At 37.2% G+C, this 15,574-nt stretch overlaps 1 protein-coding gene across 1 annotated transcript in view; it reads left to right on the forward strand.

Moving 5' to 3' along the window:
• Window positions 1-15,574, forward strand: part of PLPP1 (phospholipid phosphatase 1) — a 63,307-nt gene that overhangs the window by 33,464 nt on the left and 14,269 nt on the right. Inside the window, exon 4 of the mRNA XM_031057827.1 lies at window positions 14,272-14,329. Within this exon, the coding sequence (XP_030913687.1) occupies window positions 14,272-14,329 (58 nt within the window). The remainder of the gene's footprint in view (window positions 1-14,271; window positions 14,330-15,574) is intronic.

The following is a 15,574-nucleotide window of genomic DNA, read 5'->3' on the forward strand; positions in this document are numbered from 1 at the left end:
GGGTGTAAGATGGAAGCTTCTAAATTGTACTTTGGAAATGGTACAGAACTTAGGTAATCAATCAGTGCTTTCCTTAACAGTAAAACTGGAAGAAGAAACATTTGAAGTAGTTTATTTTTTCCACATGAAGATTAAGGAATAAGCTGTATAATTTCCTTGTAGTACTGGGATATGTATGTTTGGTCCAGCGTGGATTCAAAACACCAGTTGCAGGAACTTCTGGAAGACAAACCTCAAGAAAATAGCCTGTGTTTCTGGAAGCCCATAAGTTTTATGGTAGGAGGCTGAGAATGTTTTAGGCAAACATACTGCATATTGTGTCCCAGTACTGTTTCATGTAAATCTGTAAATGTTTCCAACTTTTTGCATATGTTTACTGTGTTATAACATGGCGGCATGAGAGAAAAACAGTAATTAGTTTTTGTTGTTCATTGACAACAACAGTATTAGAATACATGCTTGCCTTATCAGGAATATAAATCGATGGATTTAGGATTGATTGTCTAAAGGAGTAAAGTGCCCATGAATTACAGTTAGTTTTGGAAAGCTTTCTGTGAGAAATGAGCCTCGCTCTTTAAAAGTTATTTTAAAGGTTTAATAAGAGCCAAAAGGGACAGTAGACATTGCTGGGTGCATAGCCATAGCTAGAGGCATACTTGGTAATTGTAACAACTCTTCTTATATGCCTTTCCCATTGCATTGGTCAAATACATATTCATAAAAATTACACATATTCAAACATTTCTTTGAACTCATTTACGTGTTCTGGGAATTCTTTAGCTTGGTTCAACCCTTGACTTGCTTTTTAGAGTACAAGCAGTTATGTGTATTGTCTTTTGGAGAGTCATGTGTCACTTCCTCACCATGGCCCCCATTTCATGTTTTCAGCAGGCAACAGTTATCAATAGTCAAGGGGTCAGGGGCAGGAGTCCTTTTCACATCCATTCCTTGAATATTACCTGACTATGCAGACAGCTTTAGTTATTTCCACAAGTACTTTCAATCAACATTAGCTATTTTACAAATATATCTGAATTATTCTCATTATTGTCACTTAGTTACAAAAATAGAAGCCTTAGTTATTATCTCACTACTTCTGTAGGGAACTTCTGCAGCTACTTCTGTAAAAGTTAAATTTTGTGAAAGCTGAAACTATAATATGTTTATCATACTGTTCACAAACTAAAATATGATCTATAAATGATGTTCTGAGAATACAAGCTACATAGGGGCCAGAGCATTGGCCACAAAAAGCTGACAAATTATACTATATCAAAAGCAGTTAAATGTGATTACAAACTGTACTATATCAAAATCGTTAATAATTTACAAAAGCCAATACATGGTAGCAAAGGCTAACAACTCCATAGTTATTTATAACAGTTTCACTTATCTAACCTGAGGTTAATAAACCAATTTTTGTAGACTGAGGCATCTTGTTTGCTATACATCATGCTGAAGGCAATCCAGTCCTTTTCAGGTTTAAATACCTTAGGCTCTCCTTGACAACTTTTGTAGTATGCACTTTTGTATGCACTTTGCTTTGCTGAGCCAGCAGCAGTAATCAGAGGATAAAAACCACAGTGGTGTGCTTGGTAAATCTTGATTCATATTTGTTGAAAGATGCACGTAAGAGTGGGCACATATACATCCGAGTTTGTAGCACTCAAAGATCTCTAAAGTATTCATGACAATCACTGGTTATGTAAAAAAATTCTAGTTAAATATTAACATGCCCTTATTTTCTATGCCTCTTTGTAAGGCAATCCATTCCTCAGGCAATGTTTGTCATTTAATTTAAGCTAGTCACAGAAGCTTGCAATATACTACTGAATGGCACTCTCCTGACGTGAACGACTTGTACTGAAATGCCATCTCAAGCTTTTATGGAGATGTTGCTAGGTTTGCTGTCAGCTGGTTTTGTGTAGAGCCATGTAGTTTTCCTTCTAAATAAATATGAAGAGCAGTAACTCAATAAAGATGCCTGACCTGGCTTGTTTTAGTTACAGAAAATTAAATTAGATGTAGAAGCACAAATTTTAGTGTCTACAAATGACAGGAGATCAAAGTCATGGTGTTCTGTTGTCACTGGTGCTTGCAATTAGCATGTCACTTTTAGTGTACTGGTATATACTTCAGTGCTGCTGAATTGCCTTTAGGGTACTTTCCTTAGCACCTGTAAAGATAATGACTAGTCAGTTGGCTGTTTCACCTTTCAAATAGGCAAAGCAGGCCTCAGTAAAATAGGTAGGTGTGCCAGGCTACAACCCTGATGGAGTGGTGGTGTGAGCGAGCACTGTTTACTAATCTCTGATCTCTTTGGCTTTTGCAGCTTTCATTTTTGCTCCTCTTCCTTTTCTTCTGGCTTTCCACTGCATACCTTGGCCTGGCCTTGAGTGGATTGGCAAAATACCCAAATTTCTCAAGGAGCAGTAGGTAGCTACTGGACACATGATGGTTTCTTGCTTGGTTATTGTTAGCTAAGGTGTATTTCCAAACCTGTCTACTCTAACCAGTCCATGGCAGATTGCCACATGTCCTGTTTGTTAGCTTTCCTGCATCCAAACGACTGAACAGAAACCACAGGTGTTCTGCAGCAGTTCTGAATTAGTATTTCAGTATTCCTGTGGTGAGTATACTTGGCTGTAGTTGCTGGTTGTCCGAAATGAGTGTGTGAGCAGTGAGGCTTGAGAGTCTAGTATAGTAACAAAGGAGAGCATCAAGAGCTGCTCTTTTCCTCTAGTATGTGAACACTTGATTGGTCTAGAATATACTTATTTTTTAGCATCTGGCAGAGGGGGAAAAGAGCCAACTTTATAAGGTACTTGTTTCAGTTAAACTGAAATATGTTGTGCTTCAAGATTTCAAGACAGTGATAGTGTGCCTCCTGACTCTGTCATTGGGATGTACTGAACCATGGTGTGGCAATAGTAACTGGTGGCTCCCAACTCATTTTGGCAATCAGGAATTGCTAATTCAACGTTGGTTGCCTTTGTGTAGGCAAGCATTTGTAATCTCCAGAAAGCAGGATCTGGAATCCAGGAAATGCATTTGACTAGATGGACCTGAACCTGGTAAAGGTCAGTGTTAGTTGTCATCTTAAGCGAAGAATGAGTATTTCCTCTTGGTTGTAAAATTTAATCTCAAAAAAATTACATTTAAAGATTTAAGTAAAGGTTCTGTTGATTTTTTTTGAGGCGATTGAGAACTGAGTAATGATGATAGGTGTTTCTCTCCAGTTTTATTAAGTTCTTTCTAGAAGAAGTAAAACCTAAAACAAAATTAAACAAAGCTCCCTAAGCCTTCCCAGCAAAGAAAGATTCAAAACTGAACAAAAACTCTACAAAATCTATGAAGGAACCCCCAAACCAAGCTTCTGGTATTGACAAGTTGTGTGTGATTCAAAGAATATTTGAATTAGTCTTACTTAATTTTCAAACAATGTAGAAGGTACTGTATAGAGCTTACAGTATTTTTAGAACTTAATTTAGGATTGTGCTGTCACTTTGCTGAGTGTGTATAAATGTATATAATTTTATAAACTTGGCTGTACAATCTGCATTTTAAAGCCTTGTGTAAAGGTCAGGTGTATCAAGTCTGATACTATTTAAACTTACATTTTTATTCACAAAGTGTTAAAAATAAGTATTTTACCATGAAGTATGCTGTACTCTTACTCAGTGTCTGCTGAATAATTTCACAGGGATGATAATATACTAGGGTGTAATAATGTGGTAGTTAGTGCTCATGCAAATGATGCCTCCCTAGAACTTCAAAGCTTTAGAGTGTACTTCTTTTCATTTTCTTATTTTAAAATAATTTCCTGCAGTAATAATGTAGGGGGAAAAAAACAAGTTTACAATGTCTGTATTCAGTGAGGAATGAGAAACACAAATTTGCTAATGCTGTGTTGAATTAACAACCCTTAAAAGCAAAATGCTTCTCTTCCTGGTTTTCTGTTGTGCCATAGTGGGTATGTAAGTCTCTGAAACAGACTGACACAAATCCACTTAGTGGTTTCAAGTTTAAGAATCAATTCAGATACCTGGTTATTGTGTTATAAAGTTATTCATCATAGTTTTGGATTAATGTGAGATAAGTATTTTTATTCCAATGATGGTGAAAGCTATTTTTTAAAAAACTTTATAAAATGTCACCATAAAGAGGATTAAGTTATTCTAGAAAATAAATCTGCTGGCTTCTCTCGTTTCTCCTAAGAGATAATTTTCTACCCTTTTGAGTATATCTTTTGAGTTACCTTCCCCCCATTATTACAATGTTCACATCATCTTGAAGACTGTGGAGATGTTATAACAGTGATTGGCAAGAATGGGTTAAATGTTTCATTAATTTGAAGGTAGCTGTGGAATTTTGACAAAGCCCTGTGAGTGCTCATTTTTTTAACCATGGGAGGGACACGCTGGCTCCTTCACATGGCTTTTTAGAGGTATCTCGACAGCCTCATTATGGCATCATCTGCCTTCCTCAGCATGACTGGATGTGTGTCTCATGGACTCATGGGCTTGTCTGGCTTTTTACTAATCCTGGTAAGATCCTCTGTGGCCAGATACTACCTCTCCTCGCTCAGCTTTGCTCCTAAGCATGAGGACCTGGAGGCTGGAAGAGATCTTTCTAATTGCTGACCTTCTTTAATGAATCTGCATTTTGTTTTTATGCCTCTCCAGCTGTACCTTATGGTGAGTTAAAAGGAGAAGGGTCAACATATTGTTTAATTTCTTGAAACCTTCAATTCACTGACTTTTACTCTGAGGTTTATTTATTGAGCTCTCATTTAAGGTGTAGATTTGGAGGCCTTCCTGTCTCTTAAAACATCTACTGTTGAGGTATTGCTGGCTTGTTTTGGTTCTTCTTTTGAGACGCAGAAATGAGGGCTTTCTGTTACATTCATATGTAAGATCTGGATCTTATAAATGCCAGATGTCCCCTTGTGGTGGAATTTTATTGTCCTTTCCGACTGCAGCTGAAAAATCTGGATTGAATTTCAAACCTGGGTGATTGCTGGGTCCAGTTTTTGGGGTTTTAAAAAAAATATAATAAAACTTAGTCTTCAGGAATGCAATTCCAAAACTTATTTCACATTTTGGAACTGATATATTGATACTACTTCCATAACAATGCAGTTTCAGTGTTGTACAAGGAGACAGTTCAGGTTTCTGTTTCTGAAAGCAGAGGGGGCAGTATTCATTAGGGCAAGAAGATGCATGTAGCAAACATCTCACCCTCCCAGTTATTTTATGCCCATTAAAATGGAGAAAGTGGATCCCCTACTTAGCAGGGATCTATACTCATCATATAAACCAAGCAGCCTTTTTATTCCAGGAGTGTAAAGTGCTTCAGTATCCTGCTCTTAGACGCAGAACAGTAGCAGACAGGGGGCTGTAAGTGTAACACGTTCTTCCTTAGTCAATACGCTGCAAAGCTGGGAGTGGGAAATCCAGATCTTTTCTAGTGAAGGATGTGAAAATATGTCTAAACAGTCCTTTGAAAGACTGGCCCTTTAAGCAAACAGTTCTAGGTACGATGGCAAGTTTCTAACTGAGCAGTTAAGAGTGTGTGCATGCAGTGCTTGTGTGCCTACATACCCTGTTTTGTTTCTGAACACATGGCAGTGCTGTGGGTGATCTGCAAATGAGTAGTGACAGTGGATGAACTTAAAGTGGTTGCTGTAATTATCTTCTCTAATATGTATTATAAGGAATTTGTTGTTAAGGCCTTTTGTAGCTGAAGTTTGAGTCATGCTGTTAACCAGTTCAGAGAACATGCTTTAATATTTCAGAGCTTTAGAATAAAGTTAGAACAAAGTCATTATTTATTGTTCTCAAAAATTCACATTTTCCCTTAATGGGACAGGTGAATATGAAGGAGGAACAGAGCATGGTATGAATATTCAGAAAATGAACTGAATGCCAGCATATTCACACAGGTTGATAGTGGCCTTCTCTTCTAAGGATGTTAAATTTTGTTGCAGTTTGCAGTACAAGTTTGTTGTATCTTGTTGCTTTAACAATGGTCAAACTAATTCTCCTCAGTATGAATTCTTGTACAGTGTAATATTTTTTTCCCTATATATAATTGTCCTCCAGTCCTCTACCTGCTTAAGCTTTCCAAATTTACTACAAATTTTTCTTGAAAGCAGTATGTACTACATTTTAGCTGAGGAGTGCGCGTTTGTCACATTAATGCAGTAACTAACTTCTAGATATTACTTTTTGTTAGATATTACTTTTGTTAGATATTACTTTCTTTTTGCTTCTTTTGCTGAGTATGGATGTTGCAGTGGGACATAAAAGTTCAGAATTCTGGGTTGGGAGCAACACTGAAAATCTCATGACAAAGCAGATCCAGGAATCTGTCCAGGAAAGTGCCCCTCCTAGATTATTTGTCAGCTCACTAAGCACATGCATAGAAATTAAACCTTTGAAACTGAAGTGGTAAATATTACACCATATTGTAGAAGGCTGCTTCTTCAGAGACACCCTGTGCAGTCCGAGCTTTGTTGTCCCCCAAAAACACACTTGCACAGCCAGCAGGGATGTGTATGTGTGTGAAACACTTCCTTTTAAGTTAACTTTGGATATTTGTAGCTCTCTAATTTCAGTCTATCAGTTTTCTGTTTGTGGTAATGGATAATGCAGCTGTCAAGGTTGATAATTATAATTGTATTACTAATGTACAGATTCATATTACAACTCAGATGTCTAAAGGAAAAAATAGTTCCGTGCTTCAGTTGATGTATTGCTCCTATGCTGACTATGCTCAAAACCAGCTATGTGCGGTCTGCCATTGCAAATTCAAAATGTAATCTTCAAAGAAGTTTTTAGGAAATTAGAGCTGACTGTTTTGACATTGATAATTTATTTCAACACAATTGCCAAGGTAGTGCCCTTTACCAATCATGTGCCAGGAATTTGTCAGCCTTGTTCATATCTCCTTCTCTGGTTGTAGCCCTGCATGAGCTGTGAGTGCAGATAAATCACTGAGCTGCTCCCAGAAGCAGGGTGCTCTGCCAGATGGCTGGTATGGGACTGACCCTTATAACTTCGTTTGAAGTTCAACCAAACTTGTGAAACTCTGGTGATGTCTGTTCTGTGTATCCCTTCAAAACTGTAACTGTGTTAAAACAAAAAACAACTACGATTCCAAAAAACCTTTGCAAAACTTCAAGGCTTATGCATTATTTACTTCTATTTAAATGAATGCTTTTGTTTTCCCTTGTTTCATTAGATAGCAACTGGTTTGCTCTGGAATTTTTAACCTTAAGTCAAGAGTCTGAACATTCACTTTAAGTTAACCCATCTCTATTAAATGACCTGTCTGTCCCTCTCCTTATCTGTCTCCCTGCCTGTCAGTAAGTGGGGGGAGTATTTCTCTAGTGAAGTATTATTTTGCATTAAAATTACTTGGCTTTCATAGAATGTACCAATATTCTGGTTTGAAACTTCTTAAAGCTCTGTTGAAAACCAAACTGCACTTAATGATTCAAGCATAACTAAATGGATTACTTCTCGCTTGGCAGTTTCCATCAGCATCATGAATCAGAAATTTGACATGCCAGAGACTTACTATGTGTTTACTGGGGACATACTGGTATGTTGTATATAGGACTGCTTATTTTTTTATGGAGCTTTCAACCTGTGAAGTGCTCTACACTACTGAAATTTCCATGTATGGGAGTTTTCATCAGAGGCTGATATACTAGTTTTCACTTCTGAAAATGTACATGCAAAAAAACCCCGCAGAAAACAACTGAAGCAGCTTGGATATGAAGGCATTTGAAAGGAAGAGAAGTTCACACATGTACTACTGTTCAGTTAGTGCAGCTTTTTCCTTAAGCACTGCTTTAACCCTTATGCCATTACTATTCAGGATATAATGTGGCTGGGTTGGGAACACTTGCAGACCTAGTGAAATTTATTAATTGTATTTGAGAAGTTTGAGAAGGAACTTAGTCAGGGCAACTACACATAATTTTACATGTAAGGAAAAATGAGTCATGGTAGTGAATAAAAGCCTTTAAATATTTAAGCCTTAGAAGATTCTAGGCTGGCAGTGCATGTAGAAATGGGGCTGTACTTGATCTGGGAGCAAAAGGAGCTGCCTTTGCAACAGAAACTGACTGGTGGTAGGGAGAATTGAATCTGGAAAGTGAACACGCTCTAATGAAATGAGATGCAGTTCTGCAATCTGGATCTTGTTTCTGAGCTTACATCTCCTTTGCCTTAGCGTGAATTGGACCTTTTGAGCAGTGATAGATAACATTCATTTTCATGACTGAAACTAGAACCCTTCCCCCTTTAATGGTTTTCAGACTAAGCTGGGCTTGAAATCTGTTTAAGTAGTTTATCATGCTTAAGGTCATTTGAAATCAAAATATGTACCTGTGTTCCGTGCATCCTGAAAATTATTTGGAAGCTAGTTGTGACCAACCAAGCAGGTAGATGCATCTTCTCATTCACAGAATTTCACTGGTTTGCAAAACTTATATCTAAGGTAACAGGAGGAAAAAGTCTCATAGTAAGATAAAACTTGGGGTGTGTATAACTGTATCAACCACACAATACTGCAGGAACAGGTATCCCCTTAACTGTTCTCCCACTGCCTCCTTTCCTTTTCCCCTTTGAAGATTACAGGAGTCTGCTGAAGGATGTGTCCTGCATACTTGTCAAGCACTTCTTCACCCAAAGCAGTTCCTTAAAGTAGGAATAGCACATAAATCTCTGATTTAATAGAGATTATAGTTTTCTGTCTTCATTCCCTTTACGAAAAATAACACTACTGCCAATCAAAAACATATTGTGGGTAAGTTATGCAGACACAATAAATAGAATAGGAGTGTTCTAGTGCATGTGAGAGCAAACTACTAGTCTTTAGAAATGTTGGTTTGAATACCTCTTGCTGCCATTTTCACTTTTAGTCTTTTCCTGAGATGGAATTACTACGAAGAGAAGTAAACAAAGTCATAATTTTTATTTTCTTCCTTATTGGAGGAGGCTACCTGGAAATGTAATGGAAAGTTAAACTTTCCTTTTCTGCATTAAGTTAAATGAAATTATAAAATCAGAACCGTTGAAAGATAACTTGTTTTGTAATAGTTTTGCAATGTGCACAAGGAAGTTGCAGCATGGAATTTTGATGGACTTTGGAATATTGAAAGCTCAAAATGTACGGCATAAATGGCAAGATTTGGTAACTGCTTGCCCCTTTGCTAAAAAAAAAAATAAGTTGGAAGTTCACGGGTAGATTGCTGCTTATTTTAAAAGTAAAAAAACAGTAACAGTATGAAACTTTTTAGTACTGGTTATTCTGCTGTCAGATGCAAAATAGCTAGTTTAGGTAGTCATTGCTCTGTTAGGTTGTTCCATTGGTGTGCAATACTTTTGTTCAAATAAAATTTACAGAATATCTGCACTCCTGAATGTGCTGTCAGTTAATTTCTTCAATTCCCAGAGCGTAAAGAAACAAACCCCCATCAAATCCTGCTTTTAACCAGCTCTAGAATGTGGTCAATCTGCCCCTTAAGACAACCTTTGCAGTACTCTAATGCTAATTAAAACTACTTCATGTTGATGCTGAGCTTGAGAAAAAGTTACTTTATACTCCTGTTTCTTGCACAATCAGCAGCCTTTGTTTCAAAGGCTGGAGGTTAGGAAGGTGATTAGAAATAGGTAAATCCCTATCTCTTCTTAGAACCTGTTGGATTGGGTTTATGTCAGTAGGATAAGCAGGGAAATTTAATTGTTTGTGATAGACTGCAAAAGGAAAAAAGTGGAAAGTCTGCAAAAACATGGTCACAGTATCAAATAGTGTATTACATGTCATTACATGACATCGGCAGCTTCCTCACTATCTGCTGCTGCATAAAGCCGAGCTGAGTGGATCCACCCTTCACCCCAGATATGGTTATGGAATTGTGCAAGATATTTGCTATTAAATGTTAGGTCTCCTGTTGAAAAAACTGCCAGTAAAATTTTCCAGAGGAGGATTACTGAATTGGAAAGGCTTTTGCAGCATTTCCTATGTGTAAATGTGTGGCTTTGTACTGAAGTGTGGGTATAATTACAGTCAGACAAGGAAAAAAAGTGGAGAAATTTGGAACATTGGGTTCTGAGTAGTTCCTTATATTTTTCAGTAGATTAACTGCTTTTGTATTTATTTCAACTTTTCTTTGCAATAATGACAAAAGGGCTTGATTTCAGAGTCCTCAAAACTTGCAGCTGACACTGATCTTGTAAGTTGTAGTGGTGCAAGTCCAGCACATGAGGAAAGAGAGAATCTTGGGAAAACAAGTTGATTGTTGAATGCAGAGAAAATTGACTTTAAAGAATGTGATGTTTAAGTGTAGAACTAGGACTTTAAACCACGGCACTGAAATACTAGAAATATTTCACTGACAAGCATGTGGCTTGCTTGTCACAAGCATTGGCTTACTCAACACAGGCATGCTGAGCTGCAGCACTCTGGCATTTATTCCCTTCCAGATCATGGAATGGGTAACATAAATGTCAGTGGAAGCTTTGAGTCAGACTGGGAGAATCCAGGGAACTTGAAGATGGAAAGGACATGCTGGCTAATCCAGCTGGGTGTATTTATTTGCTTTGACATGGGAGTGTGCATAATGTTTTGCTGAGCTTTCTGTTTTTCTCTAAGGGATCATTTCATAATTCTGTAGTTACGTTGGGAAGATTTCCTTATCAGCCTCTGACAGGTCTGTTGAAGCAACACAGGATGCCCTTTCTTGTGGAATATCTCTTTCTACTGTAATTTACTTTAATTTCTCATCATTGTACCAAATGTGTTTAGCTGTTCTCTAGTCCTGTCTTTCCCAAGGCTGTTAATTTCCCTGACAGATTCCTGCATTTGCCTTAAAGTTTCTGCACATTCAGGTGTTCATGTGAAGATATTAAATGAAGACAAGACATCAAGCTTGTTTACTGAGTTCCAGGGTCAGTAATTCCCTTAAGTCATGTACTTTACAAAATAATGCCAAGCAAAACTTACTACTTAAAACATATGTTTTCTTGTAAGTCACAGTCAAAGAAAAATTATCCTTTTATGTGCTATGTACTATGTTCAATTTTTCTACTAATTGAAGAAACATAACCTGTCAGGCTGGCTCTGCTCCCTGGGCTAAGCTGGCCTTGTGCATGAAAAGTAATAGAAGTTTGTCATTTGTCAAGTCTTCCACGGCAATCTCTCTTAGTCTTGCTTATCTGGGCTTAGAAATCCAGGCTAAAATAACAAAGTCATTCAGCTGATATGCTTTTTGTAGGAATTGTTTGTACTTTGATTATTTTTCCCAGTGTTCTTTAAAAATGCAGACATTCAGTAATGAACCATAGTGATAAATTGTAGTCAATCTTATGGCAACCTTTTTAAGAACTACTGTGTCTTTACTTGTGTCTTTACTTTTTTACTGTCTTTGTCTTTATTGGAAACCATGTGAAATTCATGACCAAGCTAAGTTTCAAGAAAGCAAAACAGTCCTTAAATTACCTTGTTTTAAGACCTTTTTATGATGTCCAGCTCTACTGTGTACATTGGAAACTAGGAGTATACTTTAAACCTCAGCTGAGACCTGAAACTGGTTTTACGATACTACTTAAGGCATTTTCTGACTTGGGAATAATATGTTGTCCAAGTGGAAGTCATTAAAGCTATGCTTTTTTCCTGCTAAAATGAAGCCATATTTGTGACATAGGAAGAGGTCTGGGAGGTAGGTATTGATGGAGTGAAAGACATGGACCTCTGAAAAACTGTTTTTTTGATGTCAGAATTGGCTGTTTCAGAAACAATCAAATCAAGACTGCACTTGCCAGCTCTATTTCATGATACTTCAGTTTCACCGGATATTGTTCTAAGACTATTTTGGAAAGGATATTTTGGAATCTGATGTGTGAATTCTATTGGGATAAGTTAGCCTTTTTTTCACGGGTGAAAGGTAGGGATTTGGAGAATTGTCTATGCCATTTTATTGCTGGCTCGTGGCAAACCAGCACTTGCCGTAGGATCACAAAGAAGCCAAGTGCTTGGCTGGTCTGATAGACATGACATTCTCCTGGCTTTGGGAAGACATTATTTATGTGCTGATGAATTGTTGGGAAATTTGTCATTGTCGATCTTAGTGTTTTGAAAGGATTTTAAGTTTTTTTTAAAATATCTTTTTCTTAAAGAAGTCTAGAGACAGCAGTTTTGCCAAAGAAGTTTCACTGGGATTGCTCTGTGTGCAGGGTGGATCAGTACTTTGTCCCAGTTGTATTTTTGGCAATACTTCATGTGCTAAGCGCATGTAGAGCATACTTATCTATGCCAGATAAGAATGCATTCAAAGTTTGAAATCTTCAACCTGGGACATGTACCTTAGGCTAATAAATTCCTGAAACAAAAAATACAGTAGTCAAGAACACATTTAAAATAAACTGAAGGAATGGTATTTTTTCCTTTTATCATTTACTAGTCTTCTAAATTCCTTCAGCTGGCAACATGTTGCTTTCAGTAGTTGTAGAAAATATCATCTTATGGCCAAGAGGAATAGCCCCAGAGCTATTGGATAAAGTACTGTCTAGGGAGCCAAGAATTCCTTATTCTGTATCTTCTGTAGAACAGCATGGTATGCATTCTCAGATGACATGTCTGAAGGACAGGACTCTTCACAATGTTTGTTATGTTGGTTTTCATCGTGGACTCCTGCCCAGAAATATTAAGTGTTTGAGTACAAGAGTGGAAAAGGGATCTCTAGCTACAGTGTAGTCTTAATGGTTTTGAACTTTAAACATCTGAAGCTAGTACATTGTCAAAATTTTTCTTTTTAAGAAGCTAATTGGAAAATACCAGTTGGTGAAACAAAAGTCATCTTATTTCAGACTGCTTATTTAGTACCTCTGAAACCAAAAGCTGTTGCCAGTGTTTTAAATCAACCATAAACGAAAAGCTCTAAAACCTCTGGAATAAACCTATGTAGACTTTTTCTGATGCAGTTTCTAAATGTTACACATGCTAAATAATTTAGGAAGTTTTGCAGTTTCACTTGTGCACAAGACAGTTTCATTGCCTTCTTTGTGGTATTTGAGCAGGGCATCTTTTACCTCATTATCTTGCTGCATGTCAGAGCTGCCTTTGTTTCTCCTAGTCCAAAGAGTGGAAATGTTTTCTTTGACTAAGAGTTTCCCTGGCCTCTGGGTCTCTGCCTGGCAGAGGCACCAAAACAAGGGACCTGGTGGATATGGTAGAGATCAGACTGCAGAGCTATGAAACTTTATTAAGCTGGGCATGTTTTTGTATGCCAAACTGCTGAGGGGGGAGTGCTCTGCTGAGGCTTGTGTAGTTAAACTGCACAGAAGGCTGGCTGAAACCTGGCTGGTGGCTTGTAGAGCGGCACTGTTACAAGGCTCTGTGCATAAAATGGAAAAAAGTAGTGCCAAGTACAGTTCTTGCATCTCCCTGCTTAAGACTAAATTGTCTTTACATTTTGCGTTATTTTCTTGAAGAGGTGGGTGACATTTATTTTACATCTGTGGCTCCTCACAAAACCAGCTGTGCAGGGAGGACCTGGCCAGGGGAATCCTGGACTGCCAGTGTCAGTTGCCAAGCCTTTGGGAGCTGAAGGCAGTGTTGACACTCTCAATGAGATCACTTCTGCAAGTACAAATCACTTCTGCAAATTAGATGAAGTGTCATCTTTTGCAGTTGACTGGCTAATAAAACTGATTCCTGCCTTTCCCCCTACCTTTCAATAATAAATAATCAGGGTCTGTGTGAATCATACATTTCACAAAGGTGTACAAATGTAATATAAACTACTAGATACTAGTTGTTAACTACTGATGGTGACTAAATGCAAGTGATTGTTTTGGGGTAATTAATGTGATTTTATATTCATACATATACTGTGACTATAAGGACTTCTAAGAAGTAAATGTATTTAAAGTATTCTGGCATTTGTCAAGATGAACTATTAAAGGACACTTAGTTACTGTCTTTGAAGATGTGTTCCCTTGCTGTTCAAACTTCAGTCAAAAGTCCAGTACTTACTGCCTGATGTAGAGATCAGCTTAACTCTGGAACAGGATAACTGCTGAGTAGTGAAGTCTGTAGTCTTGGTCAAAATCTGTGTGGTGTGCCTAGGGAGCCTCCTTGAAGAGTAGTATAGACATGTTTGCATTTTACCAGTTCACTTGTATAATATACATTAGTATCACTGCAGACTGAATGTTGTAAAAGAAAACTGATGATGTCTGATCTTTTCTTTTCCAGACTATCATTTTATTCTGGCCATTCTTCATTCTCCATGTACTGCTTGCTCTTCATAGCAGTAAGTATGCTCTTTCCATCTAAGTGATAACAAAAGATCTGTTAGCTACCCAGTACTGAATATTTACTTGGCTACTATGCACAAGGGACATGGCTTTTGTAGGATGCTTGTCTGGTACAGTTAAAGACTTCCCAGTAGGAGTTGTAAGGGTGGTGATACTGGGACAAGAAGTAGAATGATGTTCAGTATGCCTAAGAATACATAATATGGTATTTGGCTTGTGTGCTGTGTCTAAAATGAGCCCAGTGACAAGTGTGTTTTGAAAAGATGATGCTACTTAAATTTAGTTACATTTAAAGTATTATAAACCTTATAAAATTTATAAGGCTTATAATACTTCTAAATTTATAAGCCTTATAAAAATCTATAATGAAACATGTCTGATCTAATGAGATGTGCAAAGCCTATTTTAAAATAAAGCAAAGACCCTTAAACACAGATCAAGTATGGCTGGGCCCATAAACACAAAACAGCAGATCAAATTGAATTTTCAAATTCCTTTTTATTTTTCTGTATTTTTTAGGGTCAGAGAGGCAAGAGTGAGGAAAGCAAGGGGACAGTAAATATTAGTGATAAGATCAATGCAGAAGTACTTCATTTAGGGATTACTATATTTTCGTTGAAATTGTTCCAGTGAACTAGAACAAATAATCTTCCCTCTTAGGGAAGACTGATTTTGTTGTTCTCCCCCTGCTAAGTGGTAACATAGAAGGTATTAACAACTTTATGGTATTTTGTTGTTAATGTAGTTGAAAATTAAACACTAGTCCTGGACATAAGTTACTAACATAATATATGCATTCCATTACTTTTACAGACGTCGGATTAAATTTTCTTTTTTTGTCTTTGTTGCATTTTAATTTTTTCACTCTCTCGTGGCATTAGTATAACATCCACTGTGAGTGAACCAATTTTTCAAACTAAACAAAAACCCCAACAACTACACACGGAAGGGGTGGCTCTTCAATATGGTTTAGGTAGTTTTTAAGCTTTATTTTAAAATAAAGCTATCTCAGAAGCTTGATGTTCAGTTTTGATCTGTTATGCAGGTTTTTTTATGGCTAAACCTGTTCAGATTGTCTCTCCTGCTTACCAGTCTTATGTAAATACAAAGAGTTTATAAAAGTGTTATATCCTGGGTTTGACTTAAATATGGTGGTATGACTTCCTGTTGGCTGTTAAAGTGTTTTTGCTCATTATGACTGGCAATCTGCAAAATTTTATGGGTCCACTCATAATAGTGCT

This window comes from Geospiza fortis, unplaced genomic scaffold (assembly GCF_000277835.1).
Source record: "Geospiza fortis unplaced genomic scaffold, GeoFor_1.0 scaffold443, whole genome shotgun sequence".
In the NCBI taxonomy this organism is placed as follows: domain Eukaryota; kingdom Metazoa; phylum Chordata; class Aves; order Passeriformes; family Thraupidae; genus Geospiza; species Geospiza fortis.